This window comes from Fundulus heteroclitus, chromosome 11 (genome assembly GCF_011125445.2).
Source record: "Fundulus heteroclitus isolate FHET01 chromosome 11, MU-UCD_Fhet_4.1, whole genome shotgun sequence".
In the NCBI taxonomy this organism is placed as follows: domain Eukaryota; kingdom Metazoa; phylum Chordata; class Actinopteri; order Cyprinodontiformes; family Fundulidae; genus Fundulus; species Fundulus heteroclitus.
The window spans coordinates 26,047,189-26,063,820 of NC_046371.1; the positions used below are offsets into that span (position 1 = coordinate 26,047,189).

Consider the following 16,632-nt stretch of genomic DNA (forward strand, 5'->3'; position numbering starts at 1 on the left):
AGTGGTATTTAACGGTCACAATTGACGGGGTAATAAACTTTTTAGGACATTTTCAATCATTGTAAAAAGCTAATTGCATACAAGCAGTCCATATTTGACAAGATAAGAGCAGATTTAACTGGTTTTGGATCTCCCGTCGGGTTTTAATGCAAATGGTAAAACTTGTCAGAAAGTGAATTTCAAATTTACTGTTTGGCTTTTAATAGCAGCCAAAATGGTTCAGTTCCCCTTTTTTACAGCTTGCTACTCTGACTGTCCAGTTTGCAGTGTTGTCAAGGTTGAGTTCAGCAGCTATGGTAGTAAATTGAAGCTAATCTGTAGACCTGTGCGACCACGACCGCCTTCCTCTCTATGTGTGGCCTTGTAAAGAGACCATAAGCAGATAGTTGACAAGTCTCTCTGCATTCATTCACCTTCTCAGGGCTTTAGAGTTAAATAGGAGGAGGAGGTACATACATTTACTGTCTTAGATTAATCAGATGTACTTCAGGAAGTTTATACGCACATTTAGCCCCCTCCTCAAAGTAATTGTTAGCGGAAGAGTAGCAGTGTACATATGTAGGTTTTGTGCTTGTGTGGTGTAAGTGGATTTAGCCTCCCTGTGCCAGTTTAAAAACCCCTTAATGGTGGGTCTGTACCTCCCCCAGGACAAGACAAGTGCATTGAGCCTGAGCAACGTGGCAGGGGTCTTCTATATTCTGGTCGGAGGGCTCGGCTTGGCTATGACCGTGGCTTTGATAGAGTTCTGCTATAAGTCACGGCAAGAAACAAAAAAACTCAAGCTGGCAAAGAACGCTCAAAACTTTAAGCCAGCCCCTCCAGCAAATGCCCAGAACTTTGCCACGTACCGTGAAGGCTACACGTCTACGGGACGGAGAGCGTGAAAATCTAAGAAAGGTAGGTTTTCCGTTGCGTCTCACATTGGCATTTCGTCACAGTCCAACTATCAACGGCAGTGGGTTTTTATGTGATGGCTCACCAGACAGTAAAGAATGAAAATCTGGAAGTGCATCCCCCCCAGATCTGGACGGTACAGTTTCTGCTTTTCTGCTCGTTCCTCTTTGTTAGAAAAGCTCGGGTTCTGTCAGAGTGCGTGGAGAGCGCTTAGGAACATCAGTTCTACGTGTTACAGAAACCTATTTTTCACCAGGCAGAACATAAGTCACAATAGTTGAATGTTTTAAAATCACCCTGTTTAAGGGGGACTACTAACCCTGACCCTGTCTAAGTCATAAAACCTAATCATGCCACCCACTGAAACTTGAGCCCATGTTCTGAGGCGAAGATCTGGATCTATCATATGGAGCGAATGGCTACACTTGTTTCCTCAGATGTCGCCATGCTCACAAAATATTACACATCAACTGGGTGTCCTTCACTATTCGTGGCAAATCACTCAAACCTTTTCCTAACATGGTGACCTGACCGTGGTTTACATAGTGACACTTCTATATTAAACAAGTCTGATTTTTCATGTATCCAAGAAGAGAAGATCCTGGCTTGTATGGAAATAACACAAGTTCCATCCTCCCATAACTCTGCCAATAATATTTCTCATTTATTAAAAAATTGCTGATGCAAATAATGGTAAAAATAAGATGTAATTTTAAAACTGTACAAATTTGGCATTTTGTATGTTCGTGAAAAAATAGACTACATGCATATGGAAACCGGTGCAAAGAACAGCAGGACTGTAAACAATATTGTTGGGAACGGAGACTGTTATACAGCCCGGCAGCCTGTCAGCAAAGGGGCTCTGCTGTGCAGAGCAATGTTATTGTTGCTGGAGTTCTTCTGCATGCTGTTTGGAAAGAAAAAGAAAAGCGCATTTGTGCTTTTTTGTTGCCCTCTAAACTGTATACAGCTCATGAAGTGGAAATCCAGATTAAAATCCTGGTGAATCCTTATATAAGAAATATACTCATAAAAACTGATAAATGGCTCGTTTTGTTTCAACAAAAGCACAATGTAATGAAAGAAATTTATATATATATATATATATATATATATCTATATATATATATATATTATATATATATATATATATATATATATAATATTAGATGATAAAACAAGGAATAAATCTGACGAGTTTTCCATTTTCTTTTTTTCCCCTGATGTCCAGACTTAGAAAATGATCAAATCAGATTCCCTACTTTACAAGTTTTTTTTTTTTTAAGGACTGCATAGGAAGCCACGTTTGTGAGGTTCAAATTAAATATTCTCTACCTTCTGTTTGAAATGGCCCCTCTCCTCAACCTTTAATTTAAACATGTTTTCGGCTGAGCTGATTTTATTGTCGGGCGAGGCTTTGTTGACTGCTCTCCGCTCTCTTCCACAGGCTCCAGCAGTGCTTCGACTGCCACACACCTACTTTGCCTGGCAGTATTGTCTCAAAATACGTACATTTGCTTTGTTTAGTATATCCACAACTCTCATACGACCACCGTCAGTTACAATATTGATATTAATACAGACGATATTTGTTGAATTAACTCCTCCACCACCATCAGGCAGCCGATAACTGCTGGTGCTGAACTTGAAATGAAATTTATTTGAACATGAACATGATACAAATATAAAAATAAAATAGTGCACAGTAACAAGAAGTGCATAAGAAAGAAGAGAAAATACAGATTTTTTGTTTCAGTTAACATATCATGCTCAAAATGGGGTAGGAAGAAGTGAGAACTTATAAACTCCTACCCCTAAACACTTGAGACTTTAGAGTCCTACTGTCATAAAAAAAAAATCAAAATCAAAGTGGCAGTTAGAAGTAACAGTTACTAATATTTCCCTATACATTTTCCCATTTTATGCTGGTTTATCTTTCTAAACCCTTACACAAGTTATTATCTTCAATACACACCTTATTGCCTTCTGTCCCCATGTGTGTATCTATTGAAAATTACCTCTTTGTACCTTCTTTTGAATTGTGTTAAACTATTGCTTTGTTTTAAATCTTCATGTAACTTATTCCATAACTTTACACCTTAATTGAAATACAGAAGCTTTTCCTTGTTGTTCTAAAATTGCGGATCTTGAAGTTTGAGTGACCCCTTAAGTTATACCCCCCCTTCTCTTCAGAAACGTGCTCTGTATGTGCTCAGGTAACAACTTTTTTGATACCTTGAACATAAATTGAGCCATTTTAAATTCTACAAGCTCGTCAAATTTGAGAATTCTGGATATGTGAAGCGGGTTTGTATGCTCATAATAACCGACATTATGGATGATTCTAATGGCTCGTTTCTGTAGGACGGTTACCGGATGTAAAGAGCTCTTGTAATTAACTCCCCACACTTCACAGCAATATGATAAATATGGTAAAATCAGAGAGTTATATAGAGTATGAAGTGATTTAGCATTCAATACATGTCTAGCTCTGGCCAATATGGATATACTTCTACTGAGTTTACTCTGTAAATGTTGAATATGAGGTTTCCAACTGATTTTGTCATCTATTATTAAACCGAGGAACTTATTAGCAAAAACCCTTTCTAGAGTTACGTCCTCTATTTGAACTTGAATTTCAATATTTTTATAACAGTTCCCAAAAACCATGAATTTCGTCTTTTCCAAATTTAGGGATAATTTGTTATGGTCAAACCATATCTTTAACTTACTAATCTCTGAAGTGACTGTTGAGAGAAGATGCTCTAAATTATCTCCTGAGGCTAGAATATTTGTGTCATCAGCGAATAAGATAAATTTTAATATATTGGACACTTTACTGATATCATTTATATAAAGATTAAATAAAACTGGTCCCAATACTGATCTGCTTGCTTATCTGTTTTTGCAGGTGATTCTTAAATCCCACCGGTGCATAAAGGATAGAAAGAGCCACTCCGACACGTGACCCATGACCCCGACGGACCCCCCACTCCCCCCCCACCCCACGCCAAGGTCGGCGCCCTGGAAGTGGCCGCCTTCCTTGTCATCAGCTTGGACACAAGCCAATAAGTCAACAAGTGCGCATTTGGGGGTTATGAACTGTCACACTAACAGAGGGGCAATGACAACAGCTGGACTTCTGTTTGTGGAAACGCGGGAATTGCCTCTTGTAGTGCCTGAAGGAGCATTTTGGCGTCACGGCGGTGAAGATAAATTTGAATTCACTTGAAAATAAAAGAACAAAAGTTGCAGCACCTGATAAGAACTGACTTCGTGTGACATTAGACAGGGCGGGTTGTAATTTACTGTTTTATATTGTGAAGAACGACGAGGAAAGAAAAAAAAAAAAAAAAAAAAAAAAAAAGAAGCCATGGTTTGACAAGAAATCCCTGAGGTACTTAAGAGTCCTTAAAATCCTTTAAAGACATATTTTTGTGGTGAAACCTTAAGTAGGCTAAATGTTATGTTTAGTGAGGTAAAGGTCCTTTTCTTGTGTTAATATAAGGATAGTTTTCAGTGTCAAGAACCATTTAGGACAAGCATCGGTAACGATATAAGGTTAAGGGTCAGTTGACCCGGCGGCATCTCATTCCGGTTCGTACTCCAGTTCCACGCGTCACGCTTGTGTACATCTGAAACGGCTGAAAATGGTGTTCTGTTCATAGCCTGCCGGACATCCAGCCCTACTCTGTATTTACTTGGATGCTTGTTTTAAAATCAGGTTACAATCATTTGTTTAAAACTGCCACTTCTTTGGGGGGTGGGGTGGGGGGGGACTATTTCTATCAAAGAGGTCTGCTTCTTTTCACTTAGTGCCATATTACTGAAATAATTCCCCCAATGTTTTAGATGCAACGACACAGACCAGGTTTTATTTACCAGAAGATTAAAGATTTTAAAAGGAGCTCATGGTTTACACTTTGTACACACTTGAGCGCCGTCCTCGTTATAAGTGCAGTTTCATCAAGCGGTTTTGATAAATGGTAACGTGCCGTAGCTTCCTTGGTTGTGGCGAGCTTTCTGTGTCTATGCATTTAGCAGAGGGTGAGCTGTACGCCGGAGAGAGGGTTTAACGGATCACGACATTTTTACGACTAAACTTTCTACGACCTGTGGGGAGAGGCTGACGTTAGAAACCATTTGCGCCTACACTCGTTTGGTATCTCTCTCTCTCTCTCATCCTTTTCATGAAGTGCATGTGAATTGGGCGGGTAGTTTATTAAAACAGCAACTTCAAATTGACAAAGGTTTAGTCGGCTCTAAAACAATCTTTTTTTTTTTTTTTTTACCCCAGTTTGGTTTTAGAGGGGGTGTTTTTGGGGGGTTATTTTATTGGATACCTCAACTGCGAGAGTTGCATGTATGGACACAATAAACCTCTGTGTAGAGGTCCTGTACAAAGGATTTTATTACATTTCCTTAATAAAAGAAGATTTATATTCAGCTTTGAGATTTTGTTTTCTTCAATATCCACTCATTAAAAACTACAAATCTGGATGTTTGCCTCTACAAGTCCTGAGAACTTTATTTTTTACTTCAATAAAGCCTGTTGTTAAAGGTATTTGCAGATAACTGAGGTCCACAGATTACACTAAAGACAAATGGAAAGTTTCACAAAGCAGAGTGAGAGCACCTCCTCCTCCAGCATGAATTTATTAATTTTGGGCTTTCAATGATTGATTTAAAACTGCTCTGTCTCCAGTGTTGAAATATCTTTCCAAAGTTACAATTTGGGTGCCATGATTGCATTTAAATTGGATTTCCTGTAGTCTGTAGGTCAAAATGATTAATCCAACCTCAAATATACAAATACACGTCAACTAATGTTTGATTGAATGTTAATTAACGAACCACATGTCTAACATGTGCTACTTTTCCCCATCAACAAGGTGCTAGCACTAGTCTGACTGGATATTTGCTCGTTCTTCTTTAGTCATTAATCATTAATGACGGCTTACTGTCCGTCATTAATGTGGCTTTTAGGTATAGTTCACAAATTTACTAGGTTGAGACTTTTCACAAACTCCAACCCATTCTGACCATTCTATAATTTTCTACTTGGAACATCCAGTTACGTCCAACGTTTTAATATCTAACCCAAATTGAAGCCCTCAGGTTAAGGGACTTGATTGTGATATTGAAGAACCAGGAAAAAAACATGATCCTGTTTGAGCAATCGGGACACAATGCCAAGAGGTTGTGTCTCTAACAAGATGGTCCGCAGCACCAGAGCACCACAGGTGACTTATCTCACCATTCCCTTTCACTCTTTACACCTCAGACGTCCAGTACAAGACAGACACCTTTCATCTGATGAAACACTCTGCAGTCATTGGATACAGAGATGGACAGGAAGCTGAGTACAGGGAGCTGGTGGACCGCGTTGTGGCATGGTGTGGAAACAATGATCTCTTTCTGAATGTGGACAAAACAAAGAGGATGGTGTTCACCTAGATAAACTGGACTGGAGACATGACTGAAGCCGTCTACAAGGGACAGAGCAGACTGTACTTCCTAACGGAGCTTAGGTCCTTCAGGGTTTGCAGCAAAATGCTGCAGATCTTCTATAAGTCTGTCATGGAGAGTTTGATCACCTCTGCCATCATCTGCTGGGGTAGCAGCATCAGAGCTACTGACTTAAAGAAGCTCAATAAGCTTAGAAAGAATGTTGGCTCTGTTCTGGAAACCCACCTAGAACCTTTGGAAAATACTTAGCAAAGGATTCTTCATAAAATGATTCATCAGACTGTCATACAACAGATGGTCTTCAGTAAGAGGCTTCTCCAGATCCGCTGTAAGACAGACCGCTATAGGAGATCCTTCCTGCCTGCAGCCATCACCACCCACAACTTGTTGAAGAAATCCCTAAAACAAGAGTTAGACCAGCCTTTAATTTCCCTTTGGAATTAATAAAGTATTTCTGAATTCGACAAATCTCAGTGAGGCTTTAAAACTGAAGCACAGTGGTGGCAGCATCATGCTGAGGGCCCGTTTTACCGACTGGGTTGGAACAATGAAGCTGAACTACTTCATGTGAAATTAGCAGCTAGATTGTGTTAATCTTTTGGCACATCCTCAACCTACACCTTGATAAAAGAAACTTGTGAACCATGTTTAAAAAACAAGGTGAGCAGCAGGAAACCAACTTATAAAAGGAAAACTGCATGTTGCAGTGACGCTTGTTGATGACTATATAAAGTGGGTGGCCCGGGAAGTTTGCTGAGGGACATCAACCAAATATTATTAGGGCCCACTAAGACATTAGTTTTTCCCCCTTTCAAATCATTATGGGAAAATGGTAAACTAGAATAGGATAATTTGAGGAAATACAAAAAATCTAATCTAAACCAGATTTTGGGAAAAGAAAAGTAAAAAAGTATTTGCCACTTTATGAATCAACTGCGCTTAATCAATATTTTATGCAAAGCAGTTTAATTTCACCACCCTAAAAGTCATACCCAGGCCAGTCAAGAAGTCCCTTAACACAGAACCTGACTCACAATAAGAAGCAGGCTATAACGCGTGCAGTCAAGAAAACCTCTGATGAATTCAAACTAGTGCAACAAATTCATGTTAAAAAAACCCAAAATATTAAAAAAAGTAGATAAAACATGCCAAAAGGCCCAAACTTCATACCATTTATTGCCCATTATCACACTTCTCACCAGAACCTTTCATTCATACAGAGGAAGAAATAAATAAAAAAGATCGACACAATGTTAAAGTGACACTAAGAAAACTATTTATTGAGTTTCTTTTTTTTTTTTTCTTAAAAAACAAAACATACACTCATTGAGTACAGCAGATAAAATCTCCAAAGGTCATTTTTGAAACAGTTGCATTTGGAGCACAGAGCGTCAGAAATCTTCTTTTACAATCCTACATCTGAATCAAAGTGGAACCGACATTTTTTTTTTGTTTGTTTGTTTGTTTTATAAATTATGTAAAACCTGATTAACACAAATTCACAGAAGAACTTGTTTGGGACATGGAAACAAATGAAATATCATGATGCGAAATTCATGTTACACTTTTTATTATTGTACACAATATACAAACTGGTCCTAGGTATTATTTAATTACATATGCTTGCTGTTCTATTTGGATTAAAAGGAGGAGATAAATAAATAAAAAAAGGATCTAAGTATCTCAAAAGAATATGAGGTAAGTATGGAAAAGCAGGTTATATCCAATAAAACAAGCAGAAAGCAAGGCCCGACAAAGTACAAAACAGGGAAAAAAAAAAAAAAAACATTTTCAAAGAGGAGGTTATTGTATCCATGACAATTTGGTACCAAAAGATCATTTCAAACAATAACCACATTTCTGGTAAGAGTAACACTGTGATTACAGCAGCACCGTGTGCCCATACTGAACTATTTTATATATTTATATAAAAAAGGAGGGTCAAATATATTTATTCAGCTAGTTTACTGTCCAAAAAAAGAGGAAAAATAATATAATTGATGTGTAAATTAACCACAGCTAACAACAGCTGGAAAAAAGAGGAAAACACAATTGGGAATCAGAATGAAAGCCAACAGGGTGGTACAGATGGAGGTGCGGATGTCTTGCAGATAAAAGCACAGCTTATCCATTTCTGCTGCGGCACAGAGAAAGGAGGGGGAAGAAAAAAAAATAAAAAAAATACTTCAGGCAACTCCAAGACGGCTGATTTAGAGGTGATGGAAAAAAAAAAAAAAGAAGCTGAGCGGGTTTCTTACCTTCACTGATTAGTGCACATTATCTGTGCTTGTCAGACGATTTATGAGTGCGACCGTTAAGGGAAACCGAATTATCTTAAGGACGTGGGACTGCTGAATCGCTGATTGTCAAAAAAAAAAAAATACGTACTCAGTCAATGTCCAGAGAAGACGCTCGGTTAGGATCCAGAACGGTTCCTTTTTTTATTTAAATCTAAGAAAATGTAATTACTGTGCACGGCGATGTAGAACCCCTAAAAGTTTATCTTCTGTAAAAAAAAAAAAAAAAAACAGTCAAAAATACAGATTTATGTCAAGAGCGTGGGCAAATAACTGCTATAAAGAGCAAACGTCCTTCCCCCTGTGGAGGGATCCGGTGCGAGAGGATCACAGAGCACACGGGAAGTTCGACTCAGCATCATTTCACAGGCTGGAAACGGACCAAACTTTGATCTTCTCAAATGGACACTTCAAAACGGTTTAAAAGCAAGTTCTTGTTCCTCGCCGTCCACACGGCGACAAACTTGTTGGACCTGAGTCTTAGGAACACGGCCGAGTAAAAACACAATAAATAATCTTGTAACGGGAGCAGGGAGAAAAAAACCAACCGTGGGATTAACGACTCAAGCGAACTCAGGACACGGATACGGCGACGCGCACAGCACACGGAGCGGAGGGCAAAACTATGGCTGCGCAGCTTTGGGATGCAGGAGTAAAGAAAAGCATCCAGCTGAGACTAGACTCGTCAAACATAAACAAGTAAACAAAAAAAAAAAAGTGATTACTGGTAAGATTTTCAAGTCCTTCTTTAAGGATATTGCTTTTTTTCTTCCTTCCCTGCAGCGCTGTCCCTCTTCTCCTTCTTCTCAGACTTTTCTTTGTCATGTCTGGACTCCTGTAGGACAGCAAGAGAAAAGATTAGAAAAAAAAAAACGATTACACTACCGCCGAGAAGATGCTTTTTTTGTGTCATGACAAACTTCATGGTTTTAAACTCAGATTTTATGCTACAGATCAAAATTCCTTTTTTTTGTAGTGTGCAATTATAGTCAGCCCCCTTTACTCTGACACCCCTAAATACCACCCAGTGCCTTCAAAAGTCGCCTAACTAGTAATTTAATCTCAGTATAATCCAGCTGTTTCTGTGAAGGCCCGCATGAGGGACAAACGGGGAAACCCATCGACCCCCACGGTGATGGCAGCATCATGCTGAGGGGGACAGAGAAGCTGATCTGAGTTAACGAGATGATGAAAGCAGGTGCATACGGGGGAAAAAAAAAAACTAAAAACAGCTTTTCAGAAACTAGAACAGGTGTGAGGCTGTTCACCTTCCTGCAGGGAGACTAAATATACAGCGAGAGCTATGATGATAAGGCTTAGGTGAAATCTAGGTGGGAGGAGGTTATAATAAGCCAAAGCACACTTTACAAATGTAAAAATATCAATGAAATCCAAGTGTTTTCCTTTCTCTTCACATTTGTACATGAAATCACAGTGAATTCCAGAGAACTCTGCATTTGTAGTGTAAAAATAACTGAAAGGGTGCGACCAGTTTTGCATGCAAATCAAATGTGCAGATTGTTTTAATAATGGCTTAGAGCAGGGATGGGCAACTGGCGGCCCGGGGACCGCACACGGCCCTCGTCATCACTCAGTGCGGCCCGCAAATAGATCAATAATAATTTAATAATAATGAAAAAAAAAAAAAAAATGATAGAGGGCACCCCCAAACAATAGCGGGCACGGGCCGCTTTGCAACAGCGAGGAAGAAAGTCAAGGGCCCTGGCCACTAGCAGTGGCATAAAGGGAAAACTTGACGAGAAAGTCAAATTTTTCAGACAAAATGGGAAGAAGTATGGAATTTTTTTTTTTGGTCTCTTGTCATTCACACACAACATAAACCGTGAGAACCGACGTGAGTTTTGAAACTGCAAAGCTTTGTTTTAAGCAGAAGATCAAACGTGCAGCACCGCGTTCACAGACCAGTGTGATGCATCCGTGAGCGTCAGAAAGCTATGGTGCATTCAGGAGCATGGGACATTAGATTTTCAGAATAAAAAGCTAACAGATGTGCATAATCAAAAAATAACCAATACAATTATAGAGCATTCAGTATTGTAAGAAAGCCCACACTGTTTCTGGATAGACACGTCATTGTTTGAGTTAAGTTTTGTTCCGTTTTATGCCTCTTTCCTTATAAATTTGAAATGTCCCAAGTTCCTGAATGCATTGATATGGAGGAGTTTAAATTCCTTTTTTGCAATTTTTTTTAAAGCACACGGTTTGTCTTTTGCTCAAGAACATATTAAAATGCATTTATATGCAGAAAATAGTTTTATGTTGGTGCAGTAAATGTATAAATTCATCTAAAATTTGTTCTTATTGAGAATAATTTGTAGCGTCTTTCATATCCAATTATTTGAAGTGCGTGGTCATGTGGCCCTCCAATGGTCGTGCTGAAAAAAATTTGGCCCTCTTTATCATGGAAGTTGCCCATCCCTGGCTTAGAGAAATGCTCGATGAGGCGTGTTTCACGTGGACTCTACGGGTAAATAAGCAGCGCCGCCACGCTAACGAGGAGCTCACCTTCTTGCCTCCGGAGGAAGTCCGCTCGGGTTTCACAGACTCGGCCTTCTCCTTGCTCGACGATTTGGATCTTTTGCTCTTCTCTTTTTCCGGCGACAGAGGAGAGTCACAGGAAGGGCTTGTGCTCTGGCTGTTTTTGGAGGAATCTGGGAAGAAAGCGGTCCCGCCGTCACGTTCGCGTTTGGAGAGTTATGCGCAGGCTGAAGCGGCTCCTTTTGTCGGGGCACAGAGAGCACTTACTGGTGCCGTTCTCGTCCTTCCTCCGTTTGGATTCTTGGCTCGTCTCGCGGTCGTTGACGGTGTGATCCTGAAAGAGAGTCGATAACATCTTCAGGTTAGCGTTCATCAATATGAAACTTCCACATATAAGAAAGACATTCACAAATAAGTGGAGGAAATCACAAGGCTTAGCTGCACTCTGGCATTACTTAAGGTTTAACGCATTGGTGAGCAGAACAATTGTTAAGGCCCTTAGTATTTTTTATAATGGACATGTGTGCTTTAGATGGCTGATGTTTTTGTTTTTAAAGATTTACTCCCTAAAATCTTTTTTAAAAAAATTGTATAAAAAAAATGCTTTTATGGTTTGAACATCCTTTGCCACCGGGTGCAAAATAAGCCGCAACCATGTTACCGTCGTCGTCAACTAAAAATGAGTAAAATTTTCTTCTAATTAGTGTATTAGTCCTTGATTTTAGCAGGTAAATTAGATTATCTGCCAACAGAATGAGCATTTTGACCCCTAAAATAAGATAATTATTTTATTCTGCACTTGAAATAAGATGACAGAGATGAGTCGTTCCTATTTTAAGTGCTAAAACATTATACCATTGGCAGATCATTGAAGCTTGCATGCTCAAATCAAGGACAAATACACTCATTTCAAGATCATTTTTCATATTTTTAGTTCCCTTTTTGCAGTGCATACAAATGTAATGTTGTCATTTCTCTAAATAATTCATCCCGACTCCTAACTCACAAACTGGGACAAAATGCCGCGTAAAAACCTCAACTGCTGGCCATCATATTTTAAATGGAACTCACTCGTTTCCTTTCTTTCCGATCCTTTTCCTCCTTCTTCTCTTTGGATCGGCCTTGCATGTTCTCTGTGTCTTTCTTCTCCGCTTCCCTCTCTCTGCTCTTGGACCGGGCAACTGAATTAAAGTTGATGTGGTGCTGCTGGAAACAAGCCCACATGAACAGAACACAAACAAGTTGAAGCCGTATTCTACTTGCCAAGACGATTTCATGATCTTGCATCAATCTAAAAGGAGGCTGGTGTCATTTACTGTCCAGGCAGCGTATTCGGACACCTTTCTCCTTCCAATCCCATTTAGTCAAACTATTAAATAAAGTCACTCAGGCTGCGAGGAACGTTTGAGATTAAAAGTAGCTTATTTTCCAACTCGAAACGGTCTAAAACCTGCTGCTGGGCTCATTACCAGCCGCGCTGCTCGTCTTCCTCTCAGGGTTTGTACTGATCTGGACGCATCGCTGCTCACCTTCAAAATCCTAAACGGCCTGATGCCTAAATACTCGGCCTTCATTAGATGCTCCAGTTTGTTGGACAGTTCTAGCGACTGAAACCGATCACCAAAGGTATCTCCAATCAAACTCCTCCTGAGCTCCGTGTAAATCCCGTAGCTAAAACTCGCCGTTACAGACAGTGGTCACTGGCTTAACCAAACACATCTCACTCTATAGGGGGACGGTGAAAATAACGCTGACAGAAGGCAGCTAAAACAACGCGGAGTTAGACAGATCTTTGTAAATACTGGAGGAAGAACGGCAAAAACCCTGATGCTAAGAGGAAAAGGCCGCCCAGCTGCTGAACACGGCTGAGCACTGCAAAAACATATCTAGATATAAGTAAAATGTTCTTAAAGTTAGTGTATTTGTCCTTGATTTGAGCAGGTAAAAAAGATTATTTGCCAATGGAACGAGTATTTTGACCCCCAAAGTAAGATAATTAGACATCCTGTACTTGAAATAAGATAATGGAGATGAGTTGTTCCTATTTTTAGTGCAAAAATCTTATTCCATTGGCAAATAATCTTATTTACCTACTCAAATCAAGGACAAATACATTCATTTTAAGAACATTTTACTTATTTTAAGTTCCGTTTTTGCAGTGAGTTTTGTGCCGTTGCAGCCACAGACACGGGCCGCAGATGCGGACACGAGTCGCCCCTAAAACACGACTCCACGCTTTGACTGGACACAATCTGACTTGACGTGTACTTCACACATTGGGATGAAGCCGCTAAATGAGAATAATGTTTACAGAATGCAATACCAAGTCTGCCATGGAGATTTGGTTTATAAAGACTAATTAATAAAATTATGTTTACATTAAAGAAAAAGGCACAAAAACGGCATACACCAAATAGCTTAGCTGTTAGAGTTAAAAAATAATAGCTGAACACCTTGTGGCCTGTGAACCTGTATGGGGGTGACTTCCTGTCAGCTGTGAATTCAACCAATATATAAAACAATGAAAGATCTTCAGGAATACCAACTGAGCCCCTTGATGGGGGATTATCAAGCCTGAGGAAGTCCTAAACAGTCTTTAAGGGCTCACTGCGACAGAATTCGGTCCTTTTGTAGGTACCGACTGAATGCCGTTGGCACCATCAGGTACCGATTCACGCCAAATCAAACGGTACCATGTTTCAGTACCTAAATGCATCACTGCACTGCAAAAACAGAACTAAAGTAAAAAAATGTCTTGAAATGAGGGTATTTGTCTTTGATTGGAGCAGGTAAATAAGATTATCTGCCAATGGAAAGAGTCATTTTACCCCTCAAATAAGATAATTAGATATAATGCACTTGAAATAAGTTGATGGACATGAGTTCTTCCTATTTTCTTATGCCATTGGCAGATTATCTTATTTACCTACTCAAATAAAGTACAAATATACTCATTTCAAGAAAAGTTTAACTTATTTTTAGTTAAGTTTAGTCTGTTTTTGCAGTGTGTGACACTGAGGAGTAGGAAAGTGGGTGATTTTCCATGCCGAGCATGAACACAGCATTTTACGCACTAGAGCGTGATGACGTCAGTAGCCGCTGGTCCAGCATGGCTGGTAGAAAAATGCGCAGTAGATTACACTCGCTGCAAAATGTGTGAGGCAACGGACAAGACCGGCGGCGGGAAAACTTCTAATCTGAGGAAACACTGCTGCCAATTCAGAGAACTTCTCGCTATATTTAGCAACTTGGCACATCCATCCAGCGACCTTCTTTCATTAAAGTGACCAGCGGTAAAATCTAGCGACTTTCTTCTCTTATTGGTGAGTTCCACTGAAAGTAACAATTGTTCTGGAGTTATTGTCTATGGAGAGGCAAACACTTCTACACGCTTCTCCAAGCACCGTCTCCCAGACAGACGGACCGCTGCCTCGTCCTGAAACCCACCTGCAGTCAGAGGGGAGAATCTCTCTGTTCCCTCACTGTAAATGTGTCCCTGATTTACAAAAGCAGGATAAAACACGTTTTTAGTATAATTCTTTTCTTCTCTGAACTGTTGCACTAAAACAATTCCCTGAATCTTAATCCCGTATTCACCTCGTTCACTCTGAGCCTCTCATAACTGTTGTTTTGGTAAAACTTTATTTTATCAAGACATTGCCTTAATTATTCTTGAGGCAATGTCTTAAAATCCAGAAATTATTTAATAAGATACATTTATAGGTCCAAGTTGAGATTTTATTGATAAACTGACATTTATTCCTGCATAAACACACAAAAGGACTGAAAATAGGTTCCGTTAAGTACCGATATCGATTCCCAGGAACCGGCTATCGGTACCGTATCGGTTTAAATATGAAAGGTACCCATCCCCAATTATCAGTTTCCAGCTGCAGCTCTGTTCCCAGACCAAAAATAAACTAATTATCACACTTCTAAATACATTTATCAGCATTTTTTGTTTTCATACAAAGAGCTAAACAACAATATAGTGGCTCCAGCCACTAAAGCTTGTTGCCTATACAATTAAAACGGAGGAAGTGGACAGATCTGCTCAGTTCACACACACACACACGTTTACTATAGGAATATATATTTAGAAGATATTCTACTTCCCAGCTCATAAGCTCAGCAGAGCCTCTGTCCCAGTAAAGGCCGTCAGTCTTGCTCAGAGGGCGACTGTGCTGCTTTGCTTTGGCCCTTCTTAGTAATCAAACATGCATTTCATCCAAATTCTCACCAATAATTTTAAATAGCAACATAGACTTCAGCTAACAGATATTCTGGAGTTTCCTTTTTCACAAAAACATCAACGAATACATTTAAAGTCGGCCAAGTACAATTTTCATCTATCCAAAAAAAGGTTAAAAAAAAAACTTCTATCCTGAAGCTGAAGACGTTTCGCTTCCCATCCAGGAAGCTTCTCAAGCGAAATGTCTTCAGCATCAGAATTGTTTTATTTTAAACCTTTCTTTTTGTTTTGGATTGATCTTGACCCGGATGCCTGAGAATCTTGACCAACAATTTTCATCTACAAAACCGGACAATCCAAATTAGGTACCGATGAATTCAAACAAAAGTAAACCAGGCATCTTAAGCTCTGGTGTTTGCCTTAAAAAGCAACCGTCTTACATCTTCATGGAAAATGTACAAAAAACAAAAGAAAGGAAAACAAACAAAACAAACCAAGATATTTAATGATAGTTATAAAATGTCAAGCTCAAAGATCAGAAATGTTTTCTTATTCACTGAAGTTTTAAACATGAATAACAAAACCAGACATTTAAGCAAGAAAACCCATGCTCAAGCAGAGCCAGACCAGGTATAAACAGATCTGGCCTCGGGACTAATAATAATAATAATAATAATAATAATAATAATAATAAGCTCCCTTCTAATAGCAAAACTAGGAAAATACGTCAACAGTTGCCAGCAACAGCCTGTGATTAAGGTGACGTTTCCTTTATTATTCTATAACATACTCTCATGTGTTAAATAACCATCCTCTTGTTACAATTGCTTTGTCTGTCCCAGGATATGTTGTTTTCCTTTAGGATCAGACAGAAAAATGTCAACGCCGTCTCTTTAAACCCATCAGAAGCAGACACCTTTTGCAGGGGAACAGATATTGGGGGACTCAATAGGACGCGCAGATAAAAAAAGAAATCCCAGATTTTCACCTGCAAGGCAGGTGTATGCATCTGGCTAAAAGCAGCGTCTTGGAGCAGAACTCTGACTAAAGGTAGATTATACAGGCTATAATAAGGTTTATGCTAAAGCTGGTTGCGCTGGTGATAACCCCGCGACAAAGACAACGGTTGTGACGCGTGCCTGTTTTCCTCTTTCCTCTCTTATTCAGCTGAGCGTCCATCGCTCTGTGACCTTTGGCGTTTTGGCCGGCGTGAGCGTCCGCTGCCGTGAGGCTCTATCCAACTGGCTAAGCATTACATTAGCACAGAAAATACTCCAGAAA

General features: G+C 39.5%; 1 protein-coding gene across 6 annotated transcripts in view; it reads right to left on the minus strand.

Annotated features, from left to right (window-relative positions):
• Positions 1-7,616: 7,616 nt before the first annotated feature.
• Positions 7,617-16,632, minus strand: part of thoc2 (THO complex 2) — a 35,346-nt gene continuing 26,330 nt past the window's right edge. Inside the window, exons 34-39 of one of the 6 annotated variants that reach the window (XM_021318821.2) lie at positions 12,231-12,365; positions 11,427-11,493; positions 11,187-11,332; positions 9,419-9,495; positions 8,622-8,668; positions 7,617-8,497 (exon numbers count right to left, since the gene is read on the minus strand). In XM_021318821.2, the coding sequence (XP_021174496.2) occupies positions 8,641-8,668; positions 9,419-9,495; positions 11,187-11,332; positions 11,427-11,493; positions 12,231-12,365 (453 nt within the window). In that variant the 3' untranslated portion in view covers positions 7,617-8,497; positions 8,622-8,640. Of the gene's footprint in view, positions 9,496-11,186; positions 11,333-11,426; positions 11,494-12,230; positions 12,366-16,632 lie in introns of all 6 variants that reach the window. The other 5 variants (XM_021318822.2, XM_012867112.3, XM_036143270.1 and 2 more) reach the window with 5 other exon arrangements.